The sequence below is a fragment of the Chiloscyllium plagiosum genome, unplaced genomic scaffold (genome assembly GCF_037043375.1).
Source record: "Chiloscyllium plagiosum isolate Xiang-an unplaced genomic scaffold, Cpla_swu_hap1 HiC_scaffold_45, whole genome shotgun sequence".
Classification (NCBI taxonomy): domain Eukaryota; kingdom Metazoa; phylum Chordata; class Chondrichthyes; order Orectolobiformes; family Hemiscylliidae; genus Chiloscyllium; species Chiloscyllium plagiosum.
This window is the reverse complement of record NW_028270183.1, coordinates 27,022,930-27,036,660: the sequence shown is the minus strand read 5'-3', so window position 1 is coordinate 27,036,660 and position 13,731 is coordinate 27,022,930. Positions and strand designations below refer to the sequence as shown.

The window sequence follows — 13,731 nt, the reverse complement described above, 5'->3', positions numbered from 1 at the left end:
GTTTCCTCCCACAGTCCAAAGATGTGCAGGTCAGGTGAATTGGCCATGCTAAATTGCCCGTAGTGTTAGGTAAGGGGTAAATGTAGGGGAATGGGTGGGTTGCGCTTCGGCGGGTCGGTGTGGACTTGTTGGGCCAAAGGGCCTGTTTCCACACTGTAAGTAATCTAATCTAATCTAGTAAAGAAACAGCTATCGCAAAGGGGAATAATTTTAAGGTGATTGGAGGAGGGTTTAGGGGAGATGTCAGAGGTAGGTTCTTTACCCAGAGAGTGGTGGGTGCGTGGAATGCACTGTCCACGGTGGTAGTAGAGTCCGAGACATTTGGGACATTTACATGACTCTTGGATAGGCAAGTGGATAATAGTAAAATGAAGGATATATCGGTTAGTTTGATTTTCGAGTAGGATGAAAGGTTGGCACAACATTGATGTCCGAAGGGCCTGTACTATGCTGTTCTGTTCTGTGTCTCTGGGAGCCTCTTGCCTAACAGCACTCTAGGTGGACCTACGTTATGTGGACTGCAGGGTGCTTGAAGACCAGCTCACTACCACCACCTGCAGAGTGATTAGGAATGGTACATAAATGCTGGCCCAGCCAGTGATGCTGTTATCCCGTGGCCATTTTAAAAAAACTCATGTCTGCTTTGATGTATTGAGCCAAGATCCTTCCTCACTCATTTCCATTTTTCATTTGGTTATCATGCTTCTGTAATGATGATTAGACCATAAACCATTCATAGTTATTTCTGCCACTGGCTGATCCACCTTATTGTAGATGTTCCATGCATTCTGACTTTAACTTAATTTTTCTGTATCCTGCATGGACCTCACTCTCTGAAGCATTATTACTGTTAAACATTGTCCCTTCCTATTACAACTCTCACTCTCTATACCCAGCTCAAATACTTTTCTATTGCCTCAACGTTTATGTTTGGATTTCTAAATCTCTCTTCACCAGAAAAGTTAAAAATCACACAACACCAGGTTATAGTCCAAAGGTTTAATTGGAAGCACACTAGCTTTCGGAGCGACGCTCCTTCATCAGGTGATAGTGGAGCGTCGCTCCGAAAGCTAGTGTGCTTCCAATTAAACCTGTTGAACTATAACCTGGTGTTGTGTGATTTTTAACTTTGTACACCCCAGTCCAACGCCAGCATCTCCAAATCTTCACCAGAAAACACTACTTCAGTTTAAACCAGTCTTCCCTCCTCTGGCTATATTTGCTTGGGCACACTTTTATTTATTTATGTTTCCAGGCTTTGTCCCTTCCTTTCACACTCTTAATTAGCATTACCTTGCCTTGTCTTTTCAACTTTCTAAATCTCCTTTCTCATTTACCCTTTTGCCCACGATTCAATTTAAAGCCTTCTCTGAATCAAGGAGACATTTGCATATAATTGGCTTCTAAATTAGGCTCTATGCGGTTTAACCCCTTGACTACAGACTGATTCCCCTGCCAAACCTCAATTTCCTTGACATTGTTAAAGCAAGGATGGTTGTTTCTGGGAATGGTTTGTGTTTATTCCCTTGCAGCTCACATTTTGCGAGAAGAAACTGTTCATTTTAGTTTGGTGTGAACATAGGGAATAAGGACTGCACTAGCCGCTTGACCATGGAGCTACAGTTCCCTAAATAATGTCTGAGCTTCTACCTCGATTTCCCCCTTTCTGCACTCATTGACATTTATCTATCCTTTTCAGTATTTTGTTAGGGTAGATGCAGATAAGATATCTGGGGATTGAGAACTAAGGAAACCATTTTAAAATGTGGGTGCCATTTCAGTCTGCGATGAGGAGAACGTTGTTTTGACTCAGGTTGTGAACCTTTGGAATTCTCAGAGGGCTGTGGAGGCTCAGTCTTATTATTTTTATGTAGAGATTGACCGATTTATGATTGCCAGGTGTAGATGAAAGGCATTGAAATGCTCAATTAGCCATGAACATACTTATTGAACAGCCTCCTCCTGTACCTCTGCTCCCAGACCTTGCCTAAACTGCATCCATTTATATCCTTCCTGTATTCCAAGCATGGTCACACTGAAGTTTAGCCTCTCTAATTTTCACAATAAACATTATATTAGCTTTTCTAATTACTTGCTGTATCTGTATAACAACTATTTGATTCTTGCATTAGGACATCCAGATTCCTACGTACTGTGCAAATTCTCACCATTGAGATAATTAGATTAGATTAGGTTACTTACAGTGTGGAAACAGGCCCTTCGGCCCAACAAGTCCACACCGACCCGCCGAAGCGCAACCCACCCATACCCCTATGTTTACCCCTTACCTAACACTACGGGCAATTTAGCATGGCCAATTCGCCTGACCCTGCACATCTTTGGACTGTGGGAGGAAACCGGAGCACCCGGAGAAAACCCACGCAGACACTGGGAGAACGTGCAAACTCCACACAGTCAGTCGCCTGAGGCAGGAATTGAACCCGGGTCTCTGGCGCTGTGAGGCAGCAGTGCTAACCACTATGCCACCGTGCCGCCCACCGTGCTGCTATCAGGAATAATTTTGTATTTTCCCACATTATCCTTTATTTGCTACATCTTTGCCTAGTCACTTCAGCTGCCTATATCTTTTTTTATAGTTGCCTTAGGACCTTTTCACAATTTGCTTTCCTATCTTTGTATCATCAGCAGCTTTGGGAGCCTTACTTTCTGTTCCATCGTCCAAGTTGTTTATTTAAGTTGCAAATAGTTGAGGTCCCAGCACTATAATTATTCTGTATATTCTGAAGTAATCCCTTAAATATTTGCCACTGCATCTTTGTTGACCTATCCTTAAACCTCATTTGCCTATTTGCTTTAGTCACTCTTTCATGCCCTTTTAATTCCTCTTCCTTAACTTTAAAAAGAGGGTCTCAAACCCATCCACCTCTTCCTCAAACTGAATGTAAAATCCCGTTGTGTTATGATTACTGCTATCTAGGGGTGCCTTTGCTAGAAGCTCAACAATTAGTCCCATCCTGTAGCACAATACCAGATCAGGTATTGTGCTTTGGTCAGCTCTACGTCTCTCTTAGGACAGGAACAAAACTGCAGTACCCCAGATGGGGCCACTCAAATGCCCTGCATATTTGTGATAAGACTTCTTTACTCTTTTATGTCAATCTCTTAGCGGAATAATAAAAGATTATTTTTAATGAGAAATTAATGGAAAATAGCTGCAGTCATGCAGTTAACATACAGGCACAGCAAGCAATTAGGAAAGCAAATTATATTAGCTTTTGTTGCAAAAATGGAAGCTGGACACATTGACTCATTCTATTCCACCTGCATCTGTCTGTATTTCCTTGCAGCCTTGTGCCCTCCTTATCACTTAGTTCACACCCAGCTCTATATAGTGAGCAGCTTGGATACGCTTTAATCAGCGCTTTCATCTAATTCATAGTTGTACTGTGTAATTAGCTGAAGCCCAAATACTGATCCTTGTGGTATCCTGCTAGTTACAGTCTACCAACTCAGAAATGTCCCAAATAATCCTTTTTTCTTCAGGATTCGTTTGTGGTCAGAAAACAGAATCTATGCAAATATATTATCCGATCCCATAAACTCTAATTCCTTTTCTGGTAGCATCTTCTCAAATGCTTTTTTGAAAATCAATACACTACATTCTCTAGTTCCAAATTATTCACACTACTAGTTAGATCCTCAAAAAAACCCCTGCAATTTCCCTGTCATAAATCTGTGTTAACTGTGCTTAATTAAGTTACAACTGCTTAATCATATTGTGATTTTTTAAGTGACTTGTTACCATATCTCTGACAGATTCTAGCATTTTGACTAAAAGTTAGGTTAAATTAACTGATCTATAGTTTTCTATTTCCTTTCTGCCCGAGTTCAATAACCTGCTTATGTCTGTTTGCTTTCGATCTGAGAGCTGTTCTCAAATCTGAGGAATTCTGGCAGATCAAAACCACTCTCTCTGCAACTCTAGTCAGGACCAGGAATTTGTTGGCCCATAGTCTTGTCCCTCCAGTAGTATGTTTTTCTCTTCCTGAATCATCTGAGATCCTCCTCTTCCCTGCGCTCTTGGCTGTCCACAGCTTCAGAACATTTTCCTTCCCATAATGATTGACGTGAGATATTTGTTTAATGTCATCATTTCCTTATTCCTCATCATAATTTAACCTGTTTCAGTGTCAGTTGGGCCCATGATTAACCTCAGTCAAGAGTGTGGCGCTGGGAAAGCACAGCAGGTCAGACAGCATCTAAGAAGTAGGCGAATCGACGTTTAGGACCAGAGCCCTTCATCAGGAAGCATTCCAAAACGTCAATTCTCCTGTTCCTCGAATGCTGCCTGACCTGTTGTGCTTTTCCAGCAACACACTCTCGAATCTGATCTCCAGCATCTGCAGTCCTCACTTTCTCCTATCACCTGATGAAGGAGCGTCGCTCCGAAAGCTAGTGTGCTTCCAATTAAACCTGTTGGTGATTTTTAACTTCGTCCTCCATGATTAATCTCATTCAACTTTTCCTATTTGCATATCTGTAGAAACATTTTGAAACCTGTTTATCCCCCCCCCCCCCCATTAGTTTACTCTCATTCTCTATTTCATTAGTGCCCAAGAAATGTAGTGACCTCTTGGAGCATAATCAACATCACTTTCCTGGTCCTCCCCTGCTGGACTTGGAAATCTTCTGAATCCTCACATTTTTAAAATCTTTTATGGCAACCTTTATAATTCTCTTCTTTTGATCTCATGCCATCTTTAATTCATCTTGTCAACACTGATTGGATCACATTTCCTGTAGATTTATTGTGCAAATAGAGATCTAGATTTGTTACAAATTATGTGTTCGTGCAGATCTTCCAATTTTTGTTGGAACAGATCCAGCCAATGGCAATCCTATTAAAGACTGTTCACTTGCCTCTCAGTCCCAGATGCCTTTATCATAGGAAAGTGACTGACTAGTAATCCATCCACACAGGATCGGCTTTGGAGGTCAACACATGTCCCCACCCCTCACCCCACCCCATAGCAAAAACTACCACGTTCCAGTAAGTTAAAACCCTTATCGTTCCCAAAGCCCTTTTGCCAGCTACTGACAGAGGTAGGTGTGTAAGACAAGTGGGCGAGGGAACAGGAGTACAGATGGGAGGAGAGGTAGAGGGTAAGGTACTGGGTGGATGAGGAGTTACAGTGGGTCACTGTCCTGCGAGGGCGATGGGAGCAGTGTCAGTAAGTGTTCTGGCTGACTGGCAGTTGGAGCAGGTTTTTAGTCCACTAGCGTTTTTCTGGCTAACTATTAAGTTGGTATTCTCAAGTCTCCAAATCTAGCTCTTCTTACAGACTGGAATATCTGAGCCATTGAATCTTTAAATGATCACCACTCCTTGTCTGCCATCCTATTTTTTTTAAAGGAATTTTCAAATCTATCTTAGCCAACTCGCCCCTTGTTCCTGTTTAGTTTGCTTTGTTTCAATTTATGACCCAAGTTTTACAGTTGTTCAACTCATTTTTACTCTCAAACTAATTCTTTTGTATTATGGTCGCTACTCCTCGTGGTCTCCTTACCCCAAGTTAGTTAATTAACTGTTGAGAGAAAACTTGCTACTTGCTCTCTAAGGATGCTGCCAGACCACCTGCATTTCTCCAGCACACTGTGTTTTTATTTATAATTAATTAACCATCTTCCATTGAACAATACCACAACCAGATTAGCCTGTTCTCTAGTTAGTCTGGAAAACTATCTTCCATAAATCCTTCACATTTGAATTGCACGTTTGGTTTGTCCTTGTGAAGCTCCTTCAGACTGTTGCCTGGCTGCATGGGTGGGTGTGCAGTTCAAATACTGCAACCAACTACTGTATAATGGAGGGCCAACATTTTGAGATATCTAGTAAGACACAGGAGTAGATCGGACCTGATGGGCTGAATGATCTACTTTGTCAATCGATCATAACTGACCGGTTTCTCCTGCCTTCTCCCTGTAACCTTTGATCCCCTTAGCAATGATGATTCGATGTATCTCAGTCTTTAAAAACACCCGATGACTTGGCTTCCACAGCCATCTGCAACAGTGAGTTCCTCAGATTAACAGCTGAAGAAGTTCCTCCTTATCTCAGTGCTGAACGATCATCCCTTGCCTCTTGGGCTATGTGCTCAGGTCCTAGTGTCTCCTAGTGGTAGAAACATTACCTCCACATCTCTGTATCCAGGCCCCTCAGTACTCTAAGTCTCAATCAGATCTCCCCTCATCCTTCTAAACTCCATTGAATACAGAGTCCTCAACTACTGCTCATCTGACAAGCCCTTCTTTCCTGGAATCATTGTGTTAAACCTCCCCTGGAGCCTCTCCAACACTATACGTCCTTCTTAGATACTTGGCCCAAAACTGCTCTGCTGTTCCAAATGCAGTCTGACCGAAGCCTTAGAGCTTCAGAAGTACATTTCTGCACTTGTGTTCTAGGCTTCTTGAAATGAATGCTGACATTTTTGTTAGCCTTTCTAACTGCTGACTGAACCTATATGATAACCTTAAGCGAATCCTGAACTGGACTCCTAAGTCTCTTTGTGCTTCAGATTGTCGACGCTTTTCCCGTTTAGAAAAGAGTCTACGCCTTTATTCTTCTGACCAAAGTGCATAACCTCACACTTTCCGACATTGTATTCCACCTGCCTTTTTTTGCCCAGTCCTCAGCAGCCTCCCTGCTTCCTCAACACCACCTGTCCCTAGGTCACCTGCAAACTCAGCAGCAGTGCCCTCCATCCCTTCATCCAGATTGTTAATACATAATGAGTACAGAATCCCACTAGTCATCAACTGCCATCCAGAAAAAGACACTTTAATCCCTACTGTCTGCCTTCTGCCAGTCAGCCAATCCTTTGTCCATGCCAAAGCCTTGCCCTTAACAACATGGGCTCTTACCTTATTTGGGTAGCATGGTGGCTCAGTGGTTAGCACTGCTGCCTCACAGCGCCAAAGAACTGGGTTCAATTCCAACCCTGGGCGACTGTCTGTGTGGGGTTTGCGCATTCTCCCCGTGTCTGTGTGGGTTTCCTCCGAGTGCTCCAGTTTCCTCCCACAGTCCAAAGATGTGCAGTTTAGGTGGATTGACCATGCTAAATTGCTCATAGTGTTAGGTGCATTAGTCAGAGGTAAATGTAAAGTAATGGGGAGGGGAATGGGTTTGCGTGGGATACTGCTCAGAGGGTCAGTATGGACTTGGGCCAAAGGGCCTGTTTCCATGTTGTAAGGATTCTATGATAGCAGCCTCCTGGGCGACCCCTACACTCATATGCACAGAAAAGGCCCTTTGGCCCATCAAGTCTGCACCTTGTCAAAGACTTTCTGGAAAATCAAATATATCAGGTTGTAAGTTTGCTCACTGAGCTGGTAGGTTTGTTCTCAGACGTTTCGTCACCATTCTAGGTAACATCAGTGAGCCACCGGTGCAGCGCTGCTGTTATGTTCTGCTTTCTATTGGTGTGTCTTGGTCTGTTAAGGTGGGTGATATCATGTCCGGCTCTCTTTCTGAGGTTGGTAAGTGGGGTCCAAATCAATGTGTTTATTGACCGAGTTCCAGTTAGAATGCAAGGCCTCTGGGAATTCCTGTGCATGTCTCTGTTTAGCCTGTCCTAGGATGAATGTTTTGTCCCAGTCAAAGTGGTGTCCTCCTTCATCTGTCTGTAAGGATACTAGTGATAGTGGGGCATGTCTTGGTGGCTAGTTGGTGTTCGTGTATCCTGGTGGCTAGTTTTCTGTCTGATGTAATGTTTGTTACGGTCCTTGCACGGTATTTTGTAATTGACATTTGTTTTGCTGGTTATTGGTATAGGGTCCTTTAGGTTCGTCAGTAGCTGTTAAGTGTGTTGGTAGGCTTGTGGGCTACCATGATGCCAAGGGGTTGAAGTAGTCTGGTAGCCATTTCAGAGATGTCTTTCGTATATGGTAACGTGGATAGAGTTTCGGGCAGGTTGTGTCTGCTTGTTTGGGTTTGTTGTTTAGGATTCGGTGGACTGTGTTGATTGGGTACGTGCTCTTCTTGAACTTTCTGCTGCTGCTGCTCATAGTTCCTGGGTGCTGCAGAGTGTTGTGGCCTGTTTAAATAATCTCCTGATGCAGTTGTGTTTGTGGGTATTGGGATGATTGCTTCTGTAGTTAAGTATCTGGTCTGTGTTTGTGTGTTCCTTTCCTGTAAACGCTGGTCTGAAGTTCTCCAACAGCCGTCCCCACTATCCAATCCAAACACCTTTGTTATCTCAAAATGGAACAAATCGGAGAAAACCTACAACAACGTTTAACAATATTCTGACTGGCATAAAATTCACAAAGAGGAGGAGAACAGCAATAGACTCCCCTTCCTAGATGGCAGCATGGAACGAACAGTTAATGGAAAACTTCAGACCAGTGTCTACAGGAAACAAGCACATACAGACCAGATATTTAACAGCAGGAGCAATCATCCCAACACCCACAAACGGAGCTGTATCAGGACACGATTTAAATGCAACACCCAGGGACTACGAGCAGCAGAAGAAAAATACCTACACAGTGTATTCAAAAAGAGCGGGTACCCAATAAACACAGACTTTTCAACAACAAACCAAAACAAGCAGATACAACACGCCCAGAAACTCTAGCCACATCAAAGACATCACTGCAATGACTGCCAGGCTACTCTGATCCCTTGGCATCACGGTAGCCCACAAACCTACCAACACACTTAAACAGTGCCTGATGAACTTAAAGGACCCTATACACACAACCAGCAAAACAAATGTCATTTACAAAATACTATGCATGAACTGTAACAGACAGGCAGAAAGCTAGTCACCAGGATACACGAATACCAACTAGCCGCAAAAAAAGACATGACCCACCATCACTAGTATCCATACTTACAGACAAAGGAGGACACCACTTTGACTGGGACAACACATCCCTCCTAGGACAGGATAAGCAGAGACACACACGGGAACTCCTCAAGGCCTGGCATTTAAACCCAAACTCCATGAATGAACACATCAATTTGGACCCTGTTTACCAACCTTTGAGAAAGAGAATCGGAAGCGATATCACCCACCTTAAGAGACCAAGACACGCGCACACAGCAAACGGGACATAACACCAGCGCTTCACCGGAGGCTCACTGATGATGTTACCTAGCATGGTGACAAAACATCTGAGAACAAATCCACCAGCTCAGTGAGCAAACTTACAAACTGAACCTCAACCTGAGCTCCAAATCTTCTCAAAAATCACAAATCAAGTAGATTGCATCCACTGGCTCTCCTCTAACTTGCTCATTACTTCAAAGAATTTGTGACAGATTTACCAGACATGACCTCCCCTTGATGCCATGTCTACTCAGCCCTGTTTCAGAAGGCTGTCCCCTATTCTTCTGTCCCTGGGGCCTGATTTGAATGAAGATATAATACAGTTCTGTGATTATGGGCTCTAAATTCTTCACTGCACTACCAAATCCCAAAACCTTTGTGTATGTGAAACATTTATATCAATGTGATTCGGTGTTTGGACATAACCGATGTTGAGATCCCCATAAAGTTGGTTAAGGTTACTATTGGCCTACAGGAAGAATAGACGACAGCATCTCCTCCTCCCTGGTGAGCTGCTGCACTTTAACTAAGGTGGAAAGTTCCTGCTGGTGATAGCAAGGACCCCCCACCAACCCCCAAACAGAACACTGGCTTGGAGTTTTGTTGTGTCCTCCTGTCCTTAAAAAAAAAAGATTCTCAAGGGGGAAAAAAACCTACTTTTCCTAGGAAAATCTGACAGCTTTCACTCTAATCCGGTAAAGGTTTCAGCAACTCGGGTTCTTTGTGAAGCTGTTTTTATGTCTGATAGCTTTAAGACCTAGATAAACAGTGTGTTAATGTAGGCGTTGTCCTCAATTCTTTGTGCTCCGTGTGGAAACTGCACTCTGTTTCTTGGTTTTATAGAAGCTGCCTATAGCATCCATTTCATTCTTTAATCTGTATGTGCTACATAATACTGTCTTCAGAAATCTTAACTTTATCTTCCAGCTTAATACTAAGTTATCTAGCATGGGCCCATTTATCAGGGCACACGAATGCCTTCAGGCTGGCTGTGGCCAACAGGGTTTTGTCTGCCTGGTCCCATTACTGATAGGATACATGGCTACTGGGAGACGGGGTTCCGATGGGAAACAACACCAAGCCTTTACGTGGCTGTATCTGGGGTCAAGGTTACTTTGCCTTTTGGGAGAAAGTGAGGACTGGAGATCAGAGCTGAAAATGTGTTGCTGGAAAAGCGCAGCAGGTCAGGCAGCATCCAGGGAACAGGAGAATCGACGCCTCGATTCTCCTGCTCCTTGGATGCTGCCTGACCTGCTGCGCTTTTCCAGCAACACATTTTCTACTTTGCCTTTTGAACAGCTTGTAATGTGCCCCAAAGAAAGTAAAATGCTGACTTTGTTTACTTAACCTTTCCAGCCCAAACTGCAAAAAAAACTGAAGAACTGCACATGTTGGAAATCAGGAATGAATCAGAAATTGCTGGAAAAACTCAGTACATCAGGTAGCATCTGTGGAGAGAAATTAGAGTTTCGGGTCCAGTGACCCCCACCCCAAACGTTTCTCGCACCCAGTGGGTGATGTCTACATCCTGTTGACTGACTTATGTTTGTAGCTGTGAAGTTTTGTTTCCTCAGTCCAGGTAGAGCTAACTGGTATTGTATCTAGGCATTAGGAGGTGTCCTGAAGTATTTCATGGTTACAGAGCAGCAGTGCAGAAGGCAGCTATCAGTTCCCAGACTTTTCAGATCTTTTATTTGACCTGACCTTTCAGGTGGAATCACTCCCAGCCCTGTGCCTTGAGTTTCTGTGCCTCACATGTACTCTCCAGCATTATATTTCCAAGGTTGTGAAGAATGTGTATTTTTGCATATTTCGAGGGAGAGGGCTCAGGGCACCATGCTCTTCGCTTTCCACTGAAGGAACTATCACTGATGCTTTCTTTAGAAAAAAATGTCTATCTCAATGATTACTTCCAGTTGTTCAATGCATTTTTTCAATGCACACATTAGATTGTCTGAGTAGGTTTGGTGATTAATGGGATTGATTTTCTCCTTATCCAGCATCGGGTCATGTAGCACACGGTCTGTATATTGCTGAGTTATTTGATGCTTTGGGTTCATGTTGAGAATGGGCATGTTGCAGACTGCCATTCTGGCCTGTTGCTGGGATATCAGCATCTCCATCATTCAAACAAGACTCTGATGTGAAGATGCTACGCTAGGCTGAAGAACATCAGTTAACTTAACCATCTAGTACAAGGTTTATTTAGACAAAGAAAAGCAGGAAAGGGATCATACATTTTTTTCCTCCTTTTAAAAGCTGCATATCCCCCATGAATTTGTTTTTATGTTGACTTTCTTTAATGAGGCAATGAGGAGGAAGGTGATGTGAATTCAGCTTCCAACCCACTTGTTGGGGAATCTGAGAAGTAGTTTTGTTACCTTGTATCTACTTGGCCCGCTCTGTAACAACAGTAATCTTATATAACGTCTTAGACTCATTCAAAATTGAACAACATGCAGAAAATTAATATTTCAAAGATCCTTCCTTCTCTTTTCCTCCCTCTCCTCATCAAAAAAAGACTGCTTGGTAGAGTGTGGGAATGCATATTTGATACCTTGCTTTTCTGGCTGGTTGTATCGGAGTGGTAAGGTGTGGGCTACGTATATGAGCTTTCTACTGTGTTAGTGGTGTCTTTTTGTGAAACTTTTTCTTCCTTTTACTCCCTTTTGTGGATTTTCCCCCTGTAGGAAAGTGCTGCCTTGGCAGATAGATTGATCCAGGTATGCCTTCCACTTTCTTTCATGGCCATTAAACTTGCTAACTCCTCCCAAAGCAACGCCATTTTACTTGTCTCATCTAGTGAGGTAACCCTGCCGTGACACACACGCTCCTGCATGCTGCATGTGATCCTTGTGGAAGCACTTACTGTAATCCAGACCACACCCCCTTGTGGTAAGTAAATGCAAAGATTAGTGATGCACAGGAACAGCTGCCCGGACACTAGGTTTGGGCAGATCATATGTCAACTGGAGTTTGGGAGAAGGGGTAGGTGGCAGATCTTCAATAGGATCATCACAGTCAGGATTTGCAGTGCAGGACAGTCTAAAAAGGGTAAGTGGAGAGTGTGCATGTACACATACCCTGTGACTGGCACATTTTGGTGCTGTGTGCTCACTACAGAAGAGCTGATCATTAAAATGAAATGGAAGAATCTGTATGTCTGGGTACGACAGCCTTCAGAGCGCCATGTGCCTGTGTACATGTACATGTAGCTTTACTCTGATACAGTCAAGTGGGACACTCTCTTGTGTATCACAACTCTGAGCATTTATAGAGCCCTTTTTTTTGGAGGGACAAGGTTTCATGTGATGTTGATGGATTGAACCTGTATACTCCCTGAGTGCATGCTGCAGTCTCCCTCTGTAACCAACAGCTCTGTACTAATGCTACTCTTCACTTGAGCATGCAAAGCACTGAAAGGAGTATTCCTTATTACACTGAAAGCTTTTGGTGCAATGCGTATCTGACCTGATAAGTGCGGCTCGCAGTGCCTGGTTAACCTTTCCAATCACAGCATTGTTCTGGTGCTTATTTTAACCAGTAGTTATTCGTGTGTTCCGGGACTGCAATTACCTCTTCGTTTAAACCAATATTCATGGTGTTTCACATGTTTCAATTGCAGACAGTTAATGTAGTTATGTTTCTTATATGGGCAATAATCCATTGTGCTGCTTCATATTTGTCATGTTTTGGAAAAAAACATTTGTGAAGCATCTTGAAATTTTGAAGTAAAGTTTATATTTCTCAGTCACTTCATTCTAAACTGACTATTTGGTACACAGACGTGGAGCTGTGATTCTCTCCGTTCTGGGTAAACAGGGTGCCTTACGCTCACTAATCAGCCGCAGTGCTGGGCTGGCTGAAGATGAGCAGGTTCTGATCCATTCACTGCCTCCATTGAGATTGAGATTGTTCTACTAACTCCTGTTTTTAGGAATGTTGTTTCTGGCATCCAGTTTGTGAAGGAATACTATTTAATCTTTCATACAGTTCAATATTTTTATTTGTTTTTATCAATTCTCTCATCCTTCCAGCTCCCCCCCCCCCCCCCCCACTCATCGTCCAATCCCATCTTGTTGATTGTGTCCTCAGAGTTTCCTCTGCCCCATTCCCTGCTGTTCTGCCCCATCTCTTTATCCATTTTCTGCTTCTATTACTCACTCTACACCCCACTCTGCTCCAGCCCCTTTTACCTGCTATCACTGTTCCTCCCCATTACCCACTGCATCTACCCCCACACTCTACTCTACTCTGCTCACTGTAGTCACTCCAGGATCTCTGAGGGATTTTTGGATTGCAGTTTGATCCACAGGTGATACTGGTGGGTGTTGTGTGGAGATACAATTCCAGACTTTTGGCTTTTTTTCATTCCCTTGTGTAAATGTTGATGGTTATTGTCTGAGTGTTTTAGGCCTGAACATATTTCTGTCCCTTCCTTTTTTTTTACCCTCCCGACAACACGTTTAAATGTTCTTGGATATTCTGATGGTGCCTAATTAAAGATAAAGCCAGTTCGTGTGAGTCTTTGGATTCATGATAGTTATCATCTGGGTTTTCAGAGAATAGAATAGAATCAGAGAATAGAGTGGAAGCAGGCCATTCGGCCCATTTGAGTCCACACCGTCCCTCCGAAGAGCATCCCACCCAGACCCAC

The 13,731-nt window shown here is 43.3% G+C and overlaps 1 protein-coding gene across 6 annotated transcripts in view; it reads left to right on the top strand.

Annotated features, from left to right (window-relative positions):
• LOC122552164 (EVI5-like protein) overlaps positions 1 to 13,731 on the top strand; it is a 214,493-nt gene that overhangs the window by 72,963 nt on the left and 127,799 nt on the right. For 4 of the 6 annotated variants that reach the window (XM_087983404.1, XM_087983406.1, XM_087983405.1 and 1 more), the window contains one exon: positions 11,765 to 11,797. The exons of the other annotated variants lie outside the window; for them this stretch is intronic. In XM_087983404.1, the coding sequence (XP_087839530.1) occupies positions 11,765 to 11,797 (33 nt within the window). The remainder of the gene's footprint in view (positions 1 to 11,764; positions 11,798 to 13,731) is intronic. 6 annotated transcript variants of the gene reach the window in all.